Here is a 20,723-nt window from a genome sequence, read left to right as displayed (position 1 = left end):
TCCCTATAATATCATATCACAGAAATTTGCCAACGCAAAGTCGTTCCCCTTCCCAGGCTCTGTTCACATTCACTTCGACACCCACTGGCTGTAAAGCTAGTAAAACTGCAACTACTTCCATAATTGACTATTAGTCTATTCACATACATATAAGCATATTTTTGTTACAATTCGTTCTGAAAAATCAGTGGATATTTCTCAAGACTCTAGGAAACCTAACAGCTAGCAGCTGCACAGTGGTTCCTAATACATTACAGCATAACATCCTGTAACTATAACATGAATGAGTTTCTAGCTAGAAACCACAACTGTGCCACACAAAAATACGCTGATTTTTATTTGAAGTGAACGCGCTGTGCACTGCCAGCAAATCACCCAGGTTGTGTTTAGGGTGTAAGGGCAATTTTTGGAAATATCTAAAAATAAATAAATAAATAAATAATTTGGTTGAGAAGTGTGTGTTTATCAGTGTCCGACCTGCTTTGCATCCGTGATGGAGTAGGCATGTGTTTTCACCAGACGCTCTTTGGTCACGGCTTCTTTTTCCTCAGTGCTGGCCTGACAATTTCAAAGACAAAAACCCCAAACAATAATTTTACAACACATTCCAAAATGTTTTCATCTAGTATAGTATTATTTCTGTCTGAACTCCTGTAATAAAGGATATTCCTAATTATTTTGGGCAATAAAGCTGCTACGTATATCACATACAGAAATGGACGTGCTCAGCAGAGAACCCCGACTCAGTGCTTTCTTCATGATGTTGAACAGGTTCACTGGGGCTTTGTTCAGCGTGTAGCACTCAGCGATGCCTCCGGTGAAGTCCTCATGGGCTTCACTGGAAAAACCTCCAATAAGATTCTCATAGCAGCCGTTCACCCTTTTAACCAGAGAAAAAAAGGAGCTTTCAGAGCTTCTACCTCTATATGTTACATCACTCAGTAACTGATATCCTACATTTGATCTTTTACAGTTTACAGTTATACTGATTTTAAAAAACCAACAAAACAAATCCCCTTCAGATGATGAGGGAGTCATGAAGCAACAAGATGAAAAAGTAGAATACTAATATGCAAACTTTACTTAGCATAGGCCTTCTCCAGGAGCGGACTCCAGAATTCATTTTGTGCTGCCGATTTCACAAACAGCAGCTTTCCTTCTCTGGTGGGAAGCCTGTCATCGACAACAACGTCTACCCACTCACCATACTGCCACAGCTGGGAAGGTATTGAAACACAAGCCATGTAAAATCACGCTGTGATGTACCAAAACCGCAAACACAGAATTTCAAATTACGAACAAACCAAGGCCAATCGAAGCAATCAAAGCTGTTTTGGGGGGAGTGCATGCTCACTCCATTGAGATCTAACCAACAGATCAATTAGAACTGTAGCTTCTTAAATGATCTATTGATTCACTTTTTCCTCATAAGCAAGTGAACAAATTACTGCCAAGTTCAAAATGCTTCTCCCACTAGTTAGTCTTGTTAGTCTGTTTTACATAAAATTTACAAAATTCTGTTTTTCCCTTTTCCTCAATACAACCTTACCCAAAAAAAACAACAACTTATGGTTAATAAGTTAATAATGGTAAATACTATATATCTAAAATATCTTATTGTCATAGAAGATCGTATTAGGTCTTTATAAAACATACATTATGGAGCTTATTTCTAATTGTTTTTACACCTCAAATAGACGTTGAACCATGAAATTCGGCGCAGACGTAGATCCCTTACGGGAACAGGGCGCTTGTACTTTTTGGGAAGATTGGAATGACGGTCGTCACGTAGCAACGCACCAAAGTGGGTTGATTGTACATAGGGTAGGGTAGATTTTATTTTTAGTCATTAGGTCAGGCAGACCAAACCACATTCACAGACATGAAATTCGATCAGCTTTACAGAAGACAATGACAAGTGCATTGCTCCACCTACTGAAACACTAGCAACCAGCTGAGGTTCCGTAGCAACTCACTAGCTACAGCCTATTAGTGGATCATACTGAAACTTACTAGAAACACCAAAGAAACCACCTGAGACCTCACAGCAGCCACCTAGCTACAACCTAGCAACCAACTGGAATTATATTGAAGTCTCCTAGAAACACCATCTCAACAACCAGCTGGGATAGCATTGTAACTACCAAGGATCACCCTAGCAACCAAATGAAATATATTAGTACCCACCCATTTCATGTAATTCAAAGGATAGGCTTATATTTTTGCGCTCAATGAAATACAGTACATTATTATTTCAATAATAACAATGTACACAATGACTTCTATGGTAGACTCTACAAAAACTAAAAAAAACAAACGTGTGTAATTGTATGTATGGTAAAGTTTTCTGTAAGGATACGTGGTCTCTTTGGTCTTCTTTTGCACGGTATTGTTTTGTAGGGTATTCTGTAGTGCCTGCATTTATTGTCCATTTATTGTCATGTGTATTATAGTGTTTTTTAACAAATTGTAACTTTGGCCTTTTTTTTGTTGTTGTAAATTTGTAAATTTAATGACATTGGCTAAAACGTTGAATCCCTGAATCCTAAAAGTGTTTAGCAATCATGTCTGGAAAGACATTTTCTGGTTTTTCCTTTCTGCGTTAAGCTTAATTGAATATGAATGAAGAAATCCTACGACACCATAGAAAAATAAAACTGCATGATTTACCTGAAAGTGAAAAATGCCAGCATACTTATCCGTAAAGTTCTGTTCAGGATAAATCACACGTGCCAGAACGTCTTTTTCCAGAGTGAGAGAGGCAATAGCCGCCATCAGCCAACAGTCGCCTAGAAGGGTCAAAGGTCAGTTGAGCCACTAGCTATTTACACAAATTACCAGTCATTTTATAAGTCGTTTTATAAGTACGTTAATGAAGCTTGTTATGTTAAAAGAAGCGACTTGAAATATATTAATAGCAATTTGAAATGTTTATGGGAATGACTTTGTAACAATACATATACTGTAGGTAAGAATTATGGAAGGAGTCTCCAGTGTCAGGACTTGGTCACTTTTCAGCTGTGCGACTTTCTGGTTTTCTCCGTAAAATGTCAAGCTGCTTGTTTTTCTCCCCCCAGACTTGTTAATTTCAAGAGACAGAAAAGAAGAAGCCGGCGGCAAAATTAATGATTATGACATGCGCACGTGATAACAAGAATTTCTTGTTTTCACCGCCGTTGCACAATATTAACCGCAACTACAAATGTTTTTAAAGCATGATGTGTTGTTCATTCATAATTGAAAGTAAGTAAAATTGAAAGTAAACCTTTGGGGAATAGAAGTGAAAAAAAAACCCCACATCCAACTTTATAGAAAAAAAAAAGATCTAATTAATCCGGTCGTTGATTATTTTCCTATAATAGCATGCCCCATCCTTTTTTTTATTCCTTACATAACAGCAGCACTGACTGTAGTTCTGTCAGCAAGGCAAATCACAAGTTTACATGAATGTGCTTGTTCGAATACGTTATTGTTTCTACTTCACTTACACAGGAACTTGTATGGCAGACGCTCATCATTAAAATGTGCAGTCGTAATATTAAATATTGTTACGACTGAAAGGTGGTATATGTCCATCCATCCATGTTCCGTACTGTTTATCCTACACAAGGAGCCTGGAGCCAGCCCTGAGGGTGCCAACCCATCGCAGGGCACAATCGTACACTCACTCACACACCCATTCACACACTATGGACAATTCAGAGATGACAATCAGCCTACAACATATATCTTTGGACCGGGGGAGGAAATTCTTGAAGCATGGGGAGAACATGCGAGCTCCGTACACACAGGGCGGAGGCACGATTCGAACCCCCATCCCCGGAGGTGCGACGCAAACATGCTAATCACTAAGACATCATGCCCCCCATGGTGGTACATGTAATTATATGGATAGATACATAGACAGATAGATAGATTCAACATTTCTTCAGCATAGCTTCAATATTTAACCTAGAAAATATTTATTTAACCTACTAAATATTTACATAGACCGATTTTCATAATAAATTGAGTATAGAATAAATTTAGTCACATAAATTGAGTAGACTGTCTCATACATAATACATCCTGACAGTTTTACAATGCACAGTTAGTGTTTCCCTGGAAAAAAAAAAACCCCAAAACAATAAAAACCTGTTCAACTTGTTCAAGGAGTTTCAGAACGGTAGAGTATGAAAACTTCAGGTTGAAAAAGGGAAGCTTATCTGTTTGAATGAAGTGTGTGTGTGTGTGTGTGTGTGTGTGTGTGTGTGTGTGTGTGTGTGTGTGTCTTAGGTGTCGTAAGGTTTTTTGAGACCTAAATAAAGTGTGCATCTTCTTACCCAGCTTTCCTTGGCAGATATCGGCACGTGTGGCTCCCCCGATGATGAACTGGGGTTTGGAACACAACTCCTGCCAGACGAAACACACCAAATATAAGTACACGTTGCACAAGTATGCTTCCTTTCCAACCATGTGTGAAAGGCAACAGGGAAAACTTGACATTTATGACGGATTAAGTAAGGATTTATGTACTACTGTACGGTGCCTTTGACCCCAACATACATCAAAACATATTTCGATTACAGTAATCTGAATTTGATAATATTTTTCACGTTCATCAAGGTTACCTTAAGGTTTAATTCAAAAACCTTGTCGTAACTACCCTAAAAAAAGTCATTGCGTATTAATTCAATACCACTTACTCCAGGTCTTTTCCATTCCACCCCCTTGGTCTTGACGGAATCAGGTCCGAGTTCATTAAGGCCCAGAGACTTGGGTTCAGCGGGGAAATGAGGATCACAGAAGAGCTTGCTCTGTTTCTGGCACTGACTCCGGAGTTTCTCATAGTCCTGATTCAGATACTTTTTAGCCCTGATGCTAGCATCGCCCTGAAGTCGCTTGTCTACCAAATCGTTCCCCAGTGCTGACATGTTTCAGTCTTTTGAACAGTCGTGCGTGAACAAATGTTTGACAACATGTCATTGTTGAAGTGAGTTTAAGTAGTTTTGGTTCTCCTCCTCGGAGGTGTGGTTTTACAAGTCACTGGAGATTGGGGAATCTAGAAAACAGAGTGCATTAAACCAGTAAGCTGCTTTGTGCATGACTTGCAGAGAGGATTGTAGAGATGAGGCAAAAAAAGACAAAAACAAAAACCCCTATGAGATTTTTCCCTAAATAGTGTTCCATAATATACTACAGTACTACATTAAAATACATATACAGACACGGAATGTTTTTGGACAAAGAACTTGATGGTGAAACCAGTACATATTCATTATATCAGAGTCATTTACTAATTGTTTTTTTTTTTTTCACAATGAGTGAAGATGCTTCCTGAGCAGTCCCAAATTAAATGAAGGTGTACTGCATGATTCAAGAAAGCAATTAACGTTGTACTATTCCCGAAAGCATGTACAAAAATATAAAAATGTATAAAAATGATGGGCAAGCCCAGCTTGGCCTCAGTTTTTGTTCATGATTAGGGTGTGGATGGCAGGAGCTTCAGTCACAAAGAAGGCTTGTTTTTATTTTATTAGAAAGAGTGACTAAAGTGACATCTGCATTCAAATCTATGGGAAAGGCATCAGGTTGAGCCACAGTCCTCTTTGTTGCAAATTACTGAACAGAAAAAAAAAACGAACTAGGCCTAAGTACCTTTTTAAACAAACGTGAGTAAAGCACACTAACCAACAACATATAAATGATTATATCTAAAATCAAAACAATCAAGCATGAATACTGTATATACTGGACCATTTCAGTTTATATAGCTATAGGACACACACACACACACACACACACACACACATTCTGCAGTAAAACAATGAATTAAATGTTAATCCTTTAAGATACAAGCTTGCCTAAGCTTATGGATAGCTCATTCCAGTATTGAGGTAAACTGTACTCTTACACTCAGGTGCCCGCAGTGATCTAATTTGGTCTGATTTTTCTCCGTGTCACTCATTTTAAAATACAACAAGTTGTTAAATTGCGATTTTGGACTTTGGCCCCCTCACAATGGGTCATGTTTGCAGTCGAGTCATTCACAAGAGTTCGTGAGAGGTGAGAGACTGGTTTGTGAGGATAAAACAATTATTTAAGGAGACGTTTCCGAAGTTCTTAGGGTAAATCACAAGAGCCCGTTTTGATTAATAACTCACAGCTTCGTGGTTCTCGTTCACCTGGCATCAACAGAGTAGGCGTATTTAAGACTATATAAAATGCTTGGTTTTCTAGGACCTTTGTTATATGAGAAATTACTCCAGTGGTCAAACAACAGCTGGAGCTCTGCTCTAAATTCAGTATCTTACAGAGATCGATATCTGCCCTCAAGCCTACTCAAACATGCATTTACAACATTGTTCTTTATTCTATAGTTAAATGTGTGTTGCATGAAACGTTCGAGAAGCACTACACAGCTCCATAAGGGACAGCAGAGTTTGCCTGAAGAGCAACACCTGGTAGAGATTGAGTTGTCTTTGAGCTTATATTTAGGCACCTAACAACAAATGGGCCAACGAGTTCTTTAGTTGCGTGCAGACCACCAGAACGTCAGGTGTGCCCATTGTTATATTGATTCAATTCATCCACCAGATGGCAGGTGACCCACAGACAGGTAAACAATTACAAGCCACTCCCCTTTCCCCACCATCCACACTCCACCACCTCAGAGCTCAGAGCATTTGTTCTGTCAGTCTGCACCGTGAAGCAAACACTTTGTGCCTTGCTCTTTTACGACTAGCACCAGAGACCAAGCTTGTGTGAAGATGTCCAACATAGCCCATGTTCTGTCCAAGAAGAAGGACAAAGAGGAAGGACTGGGAGGCAATGACAATGCCATTCCTTTCAATAACCAGGATTTTGAGAAGCTGCGACGTGAATGCCTGGAGAGCGGCAAACTCTTCTGCGACCCCACGTTCCCTGCTGAATGCCGCTCTTTAGGATACAACCAGCTGGGCCGATATTCCTCCAAGTCCACGGGAGTTGAGTGGAAACGGCCATCGGTAAGAATTCTGCCAGTGTGTAATGGATAATCTGTACCTTTTGGGGTGTTTTTTTCCTATGCACATCAGACAGTGTTGGTTTTCCTTTCTGGCGGAGGACAGAAAATGACTTGACGTATGATCAAAGTAGAGCTATTCGGATATATAAAACAACTTGTGTACTGCACCAGTTTTATGTTTGACCTCTAAATTCAACACTGCAGTTACTTTATCTATTTACTTTCTCTTTAATGTGCATCGCTAAGTGGTGTGTGTAGGCCAATATCAATATAATATACAAACAATAGAAAACACAAAACTACCACAGTGCATATTCATCCTGTGTGGATTGCTTAGAAATATCGGAACAAATCCATCAATTAATCATTAATAACAGGGCAATGACAAACAAAATCAAATATGGAGGCAGTATGCTGGGATATGCTGTTAAAATGAAAATAATTATCAACTAGATGATGTAATGGTTGCCGTTACAACCCCAAAGTTGATTATTTTCCAACAGGAGCATGCTTTGAAGTGTTTTATTGCTCTTATACAACAGCAATTTGAAAACGATTACAATTTCCTATTTATTAAAAAAAGATGCGCACTTTTTGTCCATTTATAGTTACACTTAATGTTGTGGAACAATAATGTTACGTGTTATAACAGCTATAAACAATCGTTCCTTCACCAGCCTTAAATTTTTTTTTTCTCTTTCTTGAAGCTAATAATAAAACCCCCCCACAAACAAACAAACAAACAAAAAACAGCAGAATGATGATGATGATGATGATGATGATTATTACAATCAAGCCTTCTGTTCCTCTGATGTTTTCAAGGAGCTTTGCTCAAACCCTCAGTTCATTTGCGACGGCGCTACAAGGACTGACATCCGCCAGGGAGAGCTAGGTGAGCTGCGAACCTTTAAAACTGAAACTCTTCAACCTGAACTTGAGTTAATAAATGTTTCAGAACTGTTTGAATGCTGGTGCCACACCTGATTGTAATATATACTGTGATCAATCAAAAAGTCTCATGCATGATTTATCAATTGTTTACTCTGTGGGTGTTAAATGAGTGATAGGGTTAAATTTCTGACTTGCTCTGCTGATCATGACCATGAAAAAAAAAATGCTAAGACATGGTGCAACACTCTTACATACCATATGGTGGTAATGGCGTAAGCTGAATGTCGTAACTCATCCACATTACATCAAAACAAATGGATTTGTATCTGGTTGTAACAACTATGCGATCTGCACAAAACCATTAACCTCAAATCCTTAAAGGATTATTTTTTTTGCTTAAGTGAGTCACTGAGTACATAGTCATGTGACACCTACTATACACACAGTACACACCACCAGGCTTGAAATATTTTATCTGAGGTGACAGTTGATGACCCCTTTTGACTCCTTCAGGTGACTGTTGGCTCCTGGCGGCCATTGCCTCTTTGACTCTGGACACTGAAATTCTGGGGCGGGTGGTTCCTTCTGACCAGAGTTTCACTGAAAAGTATGCCGGCATCTTTCACTTCCAGGTGGGATTAATATACTTTGTTGTTTAATAGGCTGATATGGTTTAATAAGGGTTTTAAAAGGACTGCGTTTACCTGTACGTATTCTCGTTGGAATTTCTCATTGGAAATCTCAATCTCATTGAAAATTCTCCATACACTTTCAACGTGGACATACTACCTCAGCTTATTAATAGCATGAAAGAGCAAGCTAGTGGGCTAAAATTACCCAAGTTGTATAAGCTAATTAGAGATCTAGATAAAGACATGTAATTCTGTAGAGTTTTTCAGAATGCCTATACAAATAAAAATGTAATTTATACATTTGGAAAAACAAATTTCACGTGAGACATTATTCTATTATCCTATACTTGTATATTCCAGACTTACAGCATTGCTTAAGTATCCAACAGTGCATCAGGGACAGTCTTGGGATTTGAACTCATAACCTTGAGTCATACGTCCTGAGCTACCACAGTGTCACTTTGGCACATTTAAGACACTCTTCACCGATTTAACCTTCATTGGGTTTAAACCAGCACAAATCATATAACTTGTTTAATGACTGAGAAATTGGCTTTTAATTTCTAATTAGCCATTAAAGCTAATAATCACCAGGCATGTCAATGACTAATTTCTTAGAAATAATCCCTAGCCACATTTGGTTATGGCCTAGTCCTAGATAAGCCTTCTTTTTTTTTTTTTTGCTTTTGACTAGCGTGTTGAAAATTTCCTTCTACTCTTACTTTTGCAGATTTACTTACCACATCTAATCTAACACTTGCTCAAACCTCTCCATCCACAGCTTTGGCATTATGGTGAGTGGGTAGATGTTGTCATTGATGACCGGCTGCCCACAAGAAATGGGAATCTGCTGTTTGTTCACTCGGCTGAAGGGAACGAGTTCTGGAGCGCCCTTCTGGAGAAGGCCTACGCGAAGTGAGTGTATGGTTGCATGTGTAAATAACGTATTGTCTCAGTAGCCGTGCAAGAAAACAGGCGGTGTCTAACATGAGCCTGAGTCATAATCTGCAAACATTGCTTGCCATATCCAGCCACAGCCCAAAATACACACATTGTGCACCTAGGTCCTACATCTTTTAGTTCCTGGCCAGTTTTCGTCAAAAGTAATTATGATCATGACCCTATGTGGATTGCCTGTAAAAGTTCCTCCATTACATCACACATACTATAGGCTATGGAAATACTCCCGCATTTTCATTACATTCCTCTAATCTGGCATTGCCTCCGTAAGCAGGTATTGCTGCAGAGCCACTGCAAGGAACAGGATCAGAAAGACATGAACATAGAAGACTTGGTTAATCAGTCCCATAAAAGAGGAAGAGCGATTGCCTTTACTGTGTTGGAACCCAGAGTACAGGAGCTGGCAGAGATAGCAATGAAGTGCAGATCATTGGAAGTGTTAATGCAGATGAAAAAGCAACTTGGCTGACTCAAACACCATTGCCAGAAACCTGGTACACACTGCACCACCTGCCACTAATAGCCTACTTGGCCAGTCTTTGGCACACAGGCCTGGTAGGTGCTAAAGTGTTGCCTCCTTCTGTTGAAAACACAAACTGCACATTTTAAGGCAGTAAGCTCCCTTTAGGGGACCTTGTCTACCACTAAAGTGTTGAATTCTTGAGTCTGTTCATTGAATCAAGTTCACTGGGTCTGTTAAGTTAAACAATTTTTTCTGTTGTAAGGTTTACCCAAATCTGGAGAAAAAACTCAAAAGGCTTAGCACTTCCTAAACAAAACATATCCAGCCATCACACTTCTCCTGCAAAAGCTGGATTTCAGAAAACTAGAACAGCAGGTGAATGGAGTTAGCAGGATACCATGTGGCTACATTGTGCCCCAATGTAAATCCCAACAATAAACAAGAGCTAGTGTCAGATCAGAGCATGACCGCTCTGATCACTGCCAAGCACAATGGTGTGTCCAACAAGGCGCAAGACCCAGCACAAGACCAACTGGCTATACTGATAGACAGTGAAGTGCAGTCATTACTACAGAAACAGGCCATAGAGATAGTATGTGGGCTGGAACACCTGGCTGGGTTCTTGTCATGATAATTTCTAATTAATAATAAAAAAAAAAGTAAATTCCACCCATCACCATAGATCTGAAGGATGCATTCAATTGCTGTGGGATACAGGTGGCTTGATGTACTTTCCCTTTGGGGTAGCTTTAGTACTTAGGGTGTTCAAAAAGTATGTGCAAGTCAATTTAGAGCTCCAGCAATGATAATATCTGCGTCTACCTCTTTATCTGGACCATTGTCTGACAGTCCCAACAGCAAGTTGAGCCAAGCCAAACAAATATCCAGATTTTGCATGTCACCTGACTCAGTCATGTTCACCACATTATTTGCAACTCCAGTAGTGAACAAGGCATGTTCCACTGCATACTGTTTCACTGTTTTCTTCTTAATGTTTGTCATCTAGCAGCCATATCACGGGCAGTGGTGGCTCAGTGGTTAAAGGCTCTGGGTTACTGATCAGAAGGTCAGCAGTTCAAGCCCCAGCAGTGCCACTACCACTGTTGGGCCCTTGGGCAAGGCCCTTAACGCTCAATTGCTCAGTTGTATAAATGAGATAGATGTAAGTCACTCTGGATAAGGGCATCTGCCAAATGCCATAAATGTAAATGTAAATCACAAAAGTAGGTGTCAGCAATATTGTGCATACAACTTGTGCGGTTAATCCATCAAAGAGGGAAACTGAAGTTCTCCATGCAAAGAGGGAAGTTGAAATGGCAGATGCCAAGGCTAGAGCAAGGCTGGAGGGGCATGTGATAAAAGAATGGTGGGAAAACAGGTCTCTCTTAAGAGTTGGCTACCAATCGGGGTGATTGAATCGATCACACTGCCTCTCAGCAGCCCTGTGCCATGAGAATTGGCAAAGGTAGGTCAGCTAACGTGGAACACCTACAGAAAATTGGATGCTGATCTGTTTGTGAACAGAGAGACTACTCCTTGTCCAGTGTGGTTCATGGACAAGGCAGACACAAACATTTTGGGACAGGATGCAGCTGTATGGTTTGTCGTCACTACCGTTGCTGTGGATTACACTGAAACTCATCCGACAGCCTATGTATGTAGGCAATGTGTTGACAGCCCTTTCTCACCAAACAGACCATTGTTCCTTCTGTCGTTAAAGTTACTGACAAGCCCTCCATGCCTGCTACCCATCAAACCGGACCTGCAGTCCCCGATGACCAAGCGATTATGGCACGGCAGACAACACACTTATGGGTCTGGAAATTACAACAAATTATGGGTCTGGAAATGACTACAGCATATTGGGATTTTCAAAAATGGTCAAACACATTCTTGAAAGTGTACACGTATGAAGGCAATCTACAAACCCCTTGGCATAAACCCCTTATCTTACACCACAAACAGTGTTTTAGACTTTTTGCAGAGTCAGCTAGAAATGTTTATTTTGGGGACTATCCTAAAAATGTACATGTCAGCATTGGCCCTAGAATAAACGTACATCCTCTATTTCTGAAGGAAACCACCGGCGTTCCAGAATGAAAACAAGTAGAATGGAAGGTTACATATTTGAAGGTCATGTCCCATGGGATATTGTCACTTGGGATGAAACAGGGTGATGAGAATGACCATGAGGTTGACAGTGATGTAGCATGGAACTTTTGATAAGGCTCAAAAATGATCACTCAACTGAAATGGATGCCTTCTCATTTTTTTCTCTGATATTTGCTCTCCCAACCGATTTGATATTTTCTTTAAAGCAATACAATAGGCATGCGAAGAGAAGACTTTAGATGATGGGATGCTGAATCAGTCATTTCTATTTAAGATCTAGTCAATATGACCAGTCTGTTTTGCTCCAAGTCCAAGTCCTGTTTTTCTTTCCAGGGTGAACAGCTCTTATGAGGCTCTTTCCGGAGGCTCCACCACTGAGGGCTTTGAGGATTTTACTGGTGGAATTTCTGAGAGCTATGAACTGCTAAAAGCCCCACCGACTCTGTTCAACATCATCAGGAAGGCACTGGATCGTGGGTCTCTGCTCGGCTGCTCTATAGATGTGAGACACTATCGGTTTTATATCCGTGTCATTATTTTTCACAAATTACATAAGATTTGATTGGACATGACCATTCACGGCAAAGGTGCCATCACAGAATTTTAAGGGTTATACGCATTTCACCACACATCTATTAGGCTTTATCCAGTCTAATGAAGTTTAAGCCTCATTAGATATGTCCAGTTTCTTTGATTGTCTACTATCAGACATTTTCACCACACACTTGAATGTTCCAAATCAGACAAATGGTTTTCTTGAAAAAAGTTTACTTCTAATTTAGTCCCTCGAATTAGCTAGATGTGTAGTTCTTGTCACTTCAACAAGCAACACCTTAATCTCTTCAAGCTTCTTCAAACACTATGTTGAAATAGGTAATGCCTCATTCATCATTCTGCAGGTGAGCCATCAGTGTTTAGTAATGTGAAACCCATTAGTGCAACCGATTGCAAAATGATCGAGTGCAAAATGTTCTTATTATCTTAAAACTCATGTAATGCATCAGACCTAATATCAGTTAGTGGTTTAACATGACAACGAAACCTATAGGGAGCAAACGGTAAAACAAATCGGATCTCAATTGAGATATATTTCACTTCCACACATGTCTAAACGAGGTGCGTTTACACTGGAGTTCGACTAAGGGAAACATCAGTGCATTCCTTTTTTTGCTTAATTATTAATGTTGACAAAGGAACAGCACTTCATAATGGACACGGATTTTGCTAGTTGTAATCTTGATATGAATTAAGTATAAAAGAATAATGTCTATATTCTGCTCCTGAACAGATCAGCAGTGCATACGAGACAGAAGCAGTGACCAGACAGAAGCTGGTGAAGGGACACGCCTACTCTGTCACGGGAGCAGAAGTGGTAAGGTCTTGCGCTCTCTCTCTCTCTCTCTCTCTCTCTCTCTCTCTCTGTCTTTCTCTCTCTCTCAAAAGTGATGTCAGTTATGTTTAAATATTAAGTAAACATTTAGAAACTGTCACAGTCGGCGAAAGACATGCAACTGTCTGTGTATTTAATATTTTTGTCAGTGTGCAAATGTTTAAAGATGAACTTGTCTTTGTTCATCTCCGACAGTTCTGGGGAGTTATGAAATGCACAAAAAATTTTGCTTTGTCAATTTGTTAAAAATAATCAAGTAAAAAATAACAATAAAGTAAAAAAAGCATTTTTTAATAACTGCATTATGATAATAATTACAACAGCAATTGGTAATGCTATATGAGGGCATTATTACTTTCATATATAATATATAATATTTAATTATTCGTATGGCCTCTGTAAAGTGCAACCCAGTTATTACACAGGTGATTTTAATAATCGGAACTGGCCACCTAGAAAATCAACTTAAGCATGTGTGTAGCTCGACTCTGAATACAGAGAACTTTCCCAGCGTAAATATTGACATAGCTTTTGAGCTTTAGCCACTGACTCTGAATACAGCCCTTGTATGATGCGCCCAGGTTCACATGCGTGGCAGCCCAGTTCAACTGGTGCGGCTGAGAAATCCATGGGGTCAAGTGGAATGGACCGGAGCTTGGAGTGATGAGTATGTTTCATTACGCCAATTGGAACATCCCATTCATCATCCACGCCATAACTTATTGTGAACATGTATGAAAATCTCTTGATGTCATCATCCTCAGCTCTAGTGAGTGGGACCGAGTGCTGCCCGAGGAGAAGGCCAAACTCGATCACTCGGCAGATGATGGAGAGTTCTGGTATGGATTTATCCTTGTCATTATTTTCTGCTCACTTTGTATCAAGTTTGTATTTTTACATGAATATTTTGCAAAAACGTATGTTTTTTTTTAGACAATAATGTAGAATAAACCCTAACAGTGTCAGGATTGAATCCAGAAGTCTGTTTTTACATCTTCTGTTGATCAATTCTGCACTTTTACACATTTTCTGTCTGTTATTTTAATTGTTGGCGTTAGCTTTTCTTATAAGTAAATTCAGCATTTTTAAAATAAAAAAAAAAACACACACACACACACTTTTATGCTCCTCCTACAGGATGGCTTATTCAGATTTCGTGCAGCAGTACTCCAAGTTGGAGATATGTAACTTGACTCCCGATACGCTGACGAGTGAAGGGGTCAGCCGCTGGAGCTATCATCAGTTTGAGGGCTCTTGGAAGATTGGCTGTACTGCTGGTGGCTGCAGGAACAACGCAGGTTCTTATTCTTATATAGCTTGAGCTAGGAGTATGGAGAAGTTTGAACACCCCACAGGATATTTTTTATTATATTTTAAATACTGACGTCATTTATAGGCTACTTGTTTTTGAGTTACTCAGCTTTGTACAAAACACAGTCAATTCAAGTGACCAGTGCAATAGGTTATTAATAAACAAAAATCAATGAATATTGTAACTTTGACAATGGTGGTTTATGATTTCCACCACTGCATCAAAATATAAAAGTGGTGGACCTCATGGCTTCATGAAAGTTGCTTTATTTTGAGAATGGCCTAGTCCCTGAGCCTGAAGCTGCGTCAATATTGGGAGCAATGTTAGCATTCATACCTTATCTTATCTTTCATTCATATGAAATGGAAAAACACATCACCATTATTCATTAGAATGTGTACAATGGTTTTCACGAAGTTCATAATATCCACCGGGTTAGACCCTTCAGTTGCCTGTAACACATGAGACTTAGAGACAGAGTACTGGTCCATGTGCAAAGAGGTTTATTAAGCAGACGCAATCAAAGCACAATCCAAAAACCAAACATGGTAAGGCAGTCAGACGGTCAAAACGAGGATCAGAAACAGTAAGCAAAGCCAAAGGGTAATTCAACAAATAATCTAAAATAAATGCAGCAAGGAAGTCAGACATAACAAAGGCTCCAAATTTACGCAAACACTGGGTATGGCAAGACTTCACAATCACTAAGATTACATGAGCTGCTTACATACTATTAAACCAGAAGTGGTTGTCAGTGGTTGCAATACTATTCAGGTGATTGCAGCCTCTGCTGGTGGGGTGGGGAAGTGTCCTGATTTCATGTTACTATCCCCATGAGCTCAACTGGGATCTAGCTTCAAATTAAAAAAAAAAAACCGTGAGCACATGTAGCATAGCAAGTGTTAAAATGCCATACAGCCCTGAAATGATCATCAACCAAGTCTAGGAATGGATGTTTGTATCCCCTTTCATAACTTCCAAGGCTAACCTGACCACCAGTACTTTTCTACTAAGCACTGCTGCAGTTCTATCTGGAATGCAAACTAAGAAGGAAGCATAACGGTAAAGCTTACAATCATGTGTGGATTGATGGGACTGCACAGCTCCAACCACAAAATTTCGTGTACTTTAAAAATGTAGAGGAGGGTCAGAATGTGCAAGATAATGAAAGATGTAAAGCGTCATTAAAACAGTCGAAGGTTCATTGGTGCAGTGTTGCTGCAGTTGCATGGAGTAAAGGACAATAAAACTGCATGTAATAATTAAATCCCCATACACCACAACCGCTTCACTAAAGTTGATAGACTTAATTCAGTGGGTGGGTCAACTCTATATGCTATGCTAAGAAATAAAAAACTTGGTGATGGCTGTTGTAGGGAAATAATCAATAATGGGGTGGTGTGATGCATCCTGATGCAAAGCGAAGTTACTGTTGCCACCCTGAAGTTGATTATTTTCTAATAACAGGCGCGTCCCAAAGTGTTTTATTAGCAATTTGAATGGTCGGACGCACTACTCTAATTGTCTGAAATTGTGTTCTGTCTAGCAACCTTTTGCTCAAACCCCCAATACGTGATAAAGCTGGATGAGACGGACGATGACCCCCACGACGGAATAGACGGCTGCTCGTTTTTGGTGGGCCTGATGCAGAAAGACATGCGCCAAGAGATGCAGTTTGGACGAGTCCTCAACACCATCGGCTTTGCCATCTACAAGGTAACGACCTAGCACATGGTCCATGGTGTTTCTGGAGTCTTAAGACAAGGTTACTGCAATGCAACTTAACCGTTAGCACAGTACTGAGCGCTAGTAACACTAAAAAATGTTGTAAGAATCCTGTTAAGTCAACTTAAAAAAAAGAAAAGAAAAAAGAAACGAGTATTTATATATATTCTCGTGTTGGTTTGTGTTTCAGGTTCCGGATGAGGTGTGTATGGCATCATGCATTTACTCTCATACAGTCAGCATCAGGTGTTAGGTGTTAAAAGAACAATTAGCACCATGTGTTACCTTCCATAATGTATCTGTATTTGAATACGGTGTTGCAATATTGGTTACCAAATTGATTTCTTGTTCTTCTAATGTGATAACCGAATGGGGTTTACGGCTGTTGTGTATGTATTTGTCCCGCAGTATAAAGGTCAAAATAACATTCACCTCGGCCCGGACGTCTTGCTGCGTCAGAGAGCCGTGGCCATGAGTAACACCTTCATAAACATGCGTGAGGTGTGCTGCCGTTTCAAACTGCCACCCGATGAATACGTCATTATTCCCTCTACGTTCGAGCCACACCGCAAAGGCGACTTCATACTTCGCGTTTTTGCTGAGAAACACGCCACTGCCGGGTACGACTACTGTACACGCATACTCAAGTGAAAACTTGTCCTGATTCATAGCTGTATTTGGATATTTACATGGGGAAAGTTCCTTGTATTCAGAGTTGGGTTACGCAGCTGCTTTTCTGGGCTCCCTGTTCACAAACATAAATCCTTGTGTAGTTCACGTCTCTGAGGTTGCCAAATATATCTTGAGTACAAGCATCTGAGATGTTGTTTTTTTTTTTTTTTTTAATTGTATCTACACCACTGCTTTTAAATACAAGGACTTGCTTTGAACCCAGAGTGAACTCTGAATACGACCCTTATAGACTCATTGTTCGTTGGTTCATTTGCGGGGAAGGAGCGCTACTATGAGAACTATTTAGCATAGAAGGGCGCTATACAAAAATAATGTTGATATATAATGTAGAGATATCCAATATTGATCCTATTGTGGAAGCTTAATAAGTTTCATTTCCTATTACATTTCCTGACTAATCCCACCCTGCACTTCTAGTCCAATGGAGACGGACATCAACGCCAATATTAAAGAGGTAAACACGCTGAAATAATCCGAATGGTATCTGAATCATGTTTTTAAAAGTTTTTTTTATTTTATTTTATAAGATCTGCCCTAACTACCTTCTGTCTGATAGGAGAAGATCTCTGAGAAAGATATGGACCCACATTTCCAACACCTCTTTAAGCAGATTGCTGGAAATGTAAGTCAACATTTCAAATTATTATATATAATCTATTTCCTGGAACAGCTCTAATCATGTCGTTTCTTCTACAGGATTCTGAAATCTCAGCTTTGGAGCTACAGAAGGTTCTGGACAGTATTGTGTCTAAGCGTAAGAGCTCATTCGTTCTCATGCATATTCTCACTTATTCCTTGTTTTTCCACATTGTAGATTGTGCCTCTATTTTTTTTGGTTTGTTTCTCGTAGGAACTGACCTGAAGACGGATGGCTTCAGCATGGAGACCTGCCGCCATATCATCAGCCTATTGGATGTATCCTTTTATTAGAGACCCCTTCCTTTTGAAGAGTCAATCAGTTATTCAGACATATTATACTTTGGGGTAGGTAGCTGGACTGCAACACTGTTCATTTTCAAGTTTTAGCCTTGACAGGACTCAGAGCGACGGCAGTGGGAAACTCGGGCTGTTGGAGTTTCATACATTCTGGATAAAGCTACAGAAATATTTGGTACATGACACATGCTTACACACAAACATGTTTATTTTACATTGGCTCTTTTAGTTGTTTAAAGTTGTATTAGGTAAGATTAATCCACCAAGATTTTCCACCTCCCCAATATTAGTTATATGACGGAGAGGTGGGTCTGATATTTTGAATGATTCCTGCCGATATTCCTGAAGCTCCGCCCCTAGGAGAGTTTCTATAAAATGACCAGAAGTCAGAAGATTTAATACACTTTTGCTAAGGCCACGGGTTAATCCATTGGTATTTTACAAAAAAAATCATGTTCTACATATCTTCCTGGTTATTTGTACGTTATAAGTAAAAAAAAAAAAAAAGACTATTCCACCTTTCAATAAAAAAGAAGCAATTTTCCTCATGACCAGCCAAATATCCCCACTCACAATTTGAGTTTGATCAAATTTCTCATTACTTAAACAGGAGATCTTCAAGAACCATGACACGGACAACTCGGGCACCATGAGCTCCCATGAGATGAGAGACGCTCTCAGCAAAGCAGGTAATGATTGTTAATCTAAGATCTTGAACACACTTTAGCTTTTTTCATACACTAACATGTATCATACACTAAAGCTAACACTGAGCAAGTCAAAGACTTATTGTACCTAATGCCATTGTTCTCATTAACTGAATTGATGCCCGTAATCAATTTGACCATGACAACTGAAAAGAATTAACTCGAACTAATTCTCCTAGGCTTCCAGCTGAACACGCCCATCCTGGAGGTGATTGTCCTGCGCTACGCTGATCAGCGAAGCGCCATCGACTTCGATGCCTTCGTAGGCTGCATAATCCGTCTCGAGCTGCTTTTCCGTGAGTGGATCAAACCTCAAACCTACATTAGGGTTACCAAACTATTCTGAGTTAAACTTTGGTTGTCAACTCACATTATAAAAATAACAACAATAAAAAAATCTTAAATTGCTTTAACGTTAAGAAAGTTACGGTACGGTCCATTGATAAAACATCGTCACGGTCATCCAGATGTTCAATGCTGTTGTGATACACCCTTATGGTAGCATCATTTGTTTTTTTTGTCCTGTTGTGTTCAGATATGTTCAACAAGTTTGACAAGAACCATACTGGGAAGATTGAGCTGGATATTCTGCAGGTAAACATCTTTATTTATAGTCATGTGTAATGTTACAAATGACCCCACTGTATTAGCGATGTAAAGTAACGCCACTGTCTGCATCTGTATCTACTGAGTGCTTCAAGTATCTGTATTTGTATTCGGAGTTAAACCTGAAGTGGGTGTGGCCTAAAGCAGAATTTGTTCAATCCAATATGAAACTTAACACTACACTGACAGTTCCTCAACCTCAGTTACATCACTCCAGTTCATAATCGAGATGATCATAGTATTGTGTTGTTGTTTTTTTTCTTGCTCACACAGTTATTCTATTTGTTTGAATCTGACTGAGATGTTTTGTAGTCTTTCATAATCAAACTGGTTGCCTGATTGAAAGCGCCGTTCCCTGACCAGGCAGTTACTAAGGATGCTGTTAAATCTCCCATTTAAATAACACTTTTTCATTTCTTGCATCCTGTGCGATCCCAGATCCGATACACGCCTCTAGTCTTAAGCTTTCTTAAAAATCTATTTATTCCAAATAATGTCCGTGTATTCAGTTACATACCTACATAGTAGACTGAATTATATCATTGATGAATTTTCTATATTTCTGTATTTCGCTCATTCTAATACGTTATCATTTCTATAGCGGCGACTTCTATCTAATCAAGGGGACTTGTATCTAATCAGATCTTTAAACTGGTTACATGCAGATGCACCACATAAACAAAATGTAAATAAAATGCCTAATCATTGATATAAGTTTTCTTATCTATGAGGGGATGCTTGTTTAGCATTTTTGGAAGGAGTCTCCAGTGTCAGCTCTTTGTACTCTTTGTAAAACTGCATGAATAGCTTATGTTATGCCATATATAATGTTTAACATTTTAATATAACGTGTGTTTGTGTTTCAGTGGCTTTGCTTGGCCCTAAGCTAAGTTCCTACAGACCTGTGTCCCTCGGTGTACTGAGGAGCCAACAGCACCAATTTATTCCACACTGATTGTGTTCTTAACCAAAATCGTTCACTGTAGTTTGAGTTTACGCATTTTATTATCAATGTGTTGTATGTTGTATGTTATGTACGATATACAATACAGTTGTATGATATGAATTGGTATTTGTTTAGACAGATGAAAATATGAAATGCAATAATAAATGGTAATTGGACCCTGTATTCCAGTATGAGGCTGATCTTTTGGTGCTTTCCAGTGGTTAATACACTTTGTCTTGCAAAAGCGCTAATTCTGGAAACTACAAAAAAAAATGCATGGCACAATTGTAGCTTAGTGGTTCGCGCACTCTAGTCTTGCATAACACTAATAAATTAACACTAATCACTCAATGACTAAACCTGCA

At 39.4% G+C, this 20,723-nt stretch overlaps 2 protein-coding genes across 2 annotated transcripts in view; one reads left to right on the top strand and one right to left on the bottom strand.

The window, feature by feature from the left end:
• LOC128602878 (calpain-2 catalytic subunit) overlaps positions 1–5,264 on the bottom strand; it is a 10,642-nt gene extending 5,378 nt beyond the window's left edge. The window contains exons 1-6 of the mRNA XM_053616988.1: positions 4,686–5,264; positions 4,323–4,392; positions 2,671–2,789; positions 1,084–1,217; positions 712–880; positions 478–558 (exon numbers count right to left, since the gene is read on the bottom strand). Coding sequence (XP_053472963.1) covers positions 478–558; positions 712–880; positions 1,084–1,217; positions 2,671–2,789; positions 4,323–4,392; positions 4,686–4,913 — 801 coding nt within the window. The 5' untranslated portion in view covers positions 4,914–5,264. The remainder of the gene's footprint in view (positions 1–477; positions 559–711; positions 881–1,083; positions 1,218–2,670; positions 2,790–4,322; positions 4,393–4,685) is intronic.
• A 1,235-nt stretch (positions 5,265–6,499) lies between these two features.
• Positions 6,500–20,723, top strand: LOC128602877 (calpain-2 catalytic subunit). The gene is made up of 21 exons (XM_053616986.1): positions 6,500–6,986; positions 7,808–7,877; positions 8,390–8,508; positions 9,290–9,423; positions 12,377–12,545; positions 13,332–13,415; positions 14,015–14,100; positions 14,198–14,272; positions 14,571–14,731; positions 16,292–16,461; positions 16,661–16,672; positions 16,879–17,090; positions 17,581–17,617; positions 17,720–17,785; positions 17,860–17,917; positions 18,014–18,078; positions 18,206–18,274; positions 18,710–18,788; positions 18,986–19,102; positions 19,342–19,400; positions 20,279–20,723. The coding sequence occupies exons 1-21, from the start codon at positions 6,750–6,752 to the stop codon at positions 20,300–20,302; spliced, it is 2,103 nt and encodes a 700-aa protein (XP_053472961.1). The 5' UTR covers positions 6,500–6,749; the 3' UTR covers positions 20,303–20,723.

This window comes from Ictalurus furcatus, chromosome 27 (genome assembly GCF_023375685.1).
Source record: "Ictalurus furcatus strain D&B chromosome 27, Billie_1.0, whole genome shotgun sequence".
NCBI classification, from domain to species: Eukaryota; Metazoa; Chordata; class Actinopteri; order Siluriformes; family Ictaluridae; genus Ictalurus; species Ictalurus furcatus.
Note: the sequence above shows the minus strand (reverse complement) of the source record. Positions and strands in the feature narration are given on the sequence as shown.

Coding starts and splice junctions, on each gene's coding strand:
- LOC128602877 (XM_053616986.1), top strand. CDS start 6,750: ATGTCCAACATAGCCCATGTTCTGTCCAAGAAGAAGGACAAAGAGGAA. Junction 17,091..17,580: donor GAGAAACACGCCACTGCCGG/GTACGACTACTG, acceptor CTGCACTTCTAG/TCCAATGGAGACGGACATCA. Junction 18,275..18,709: donor TAAAGCTACAGAAATATTTG/GTACATGACACA, acceptor TTACTTAAACAG/GAGATCTTCAAGAACCATGA.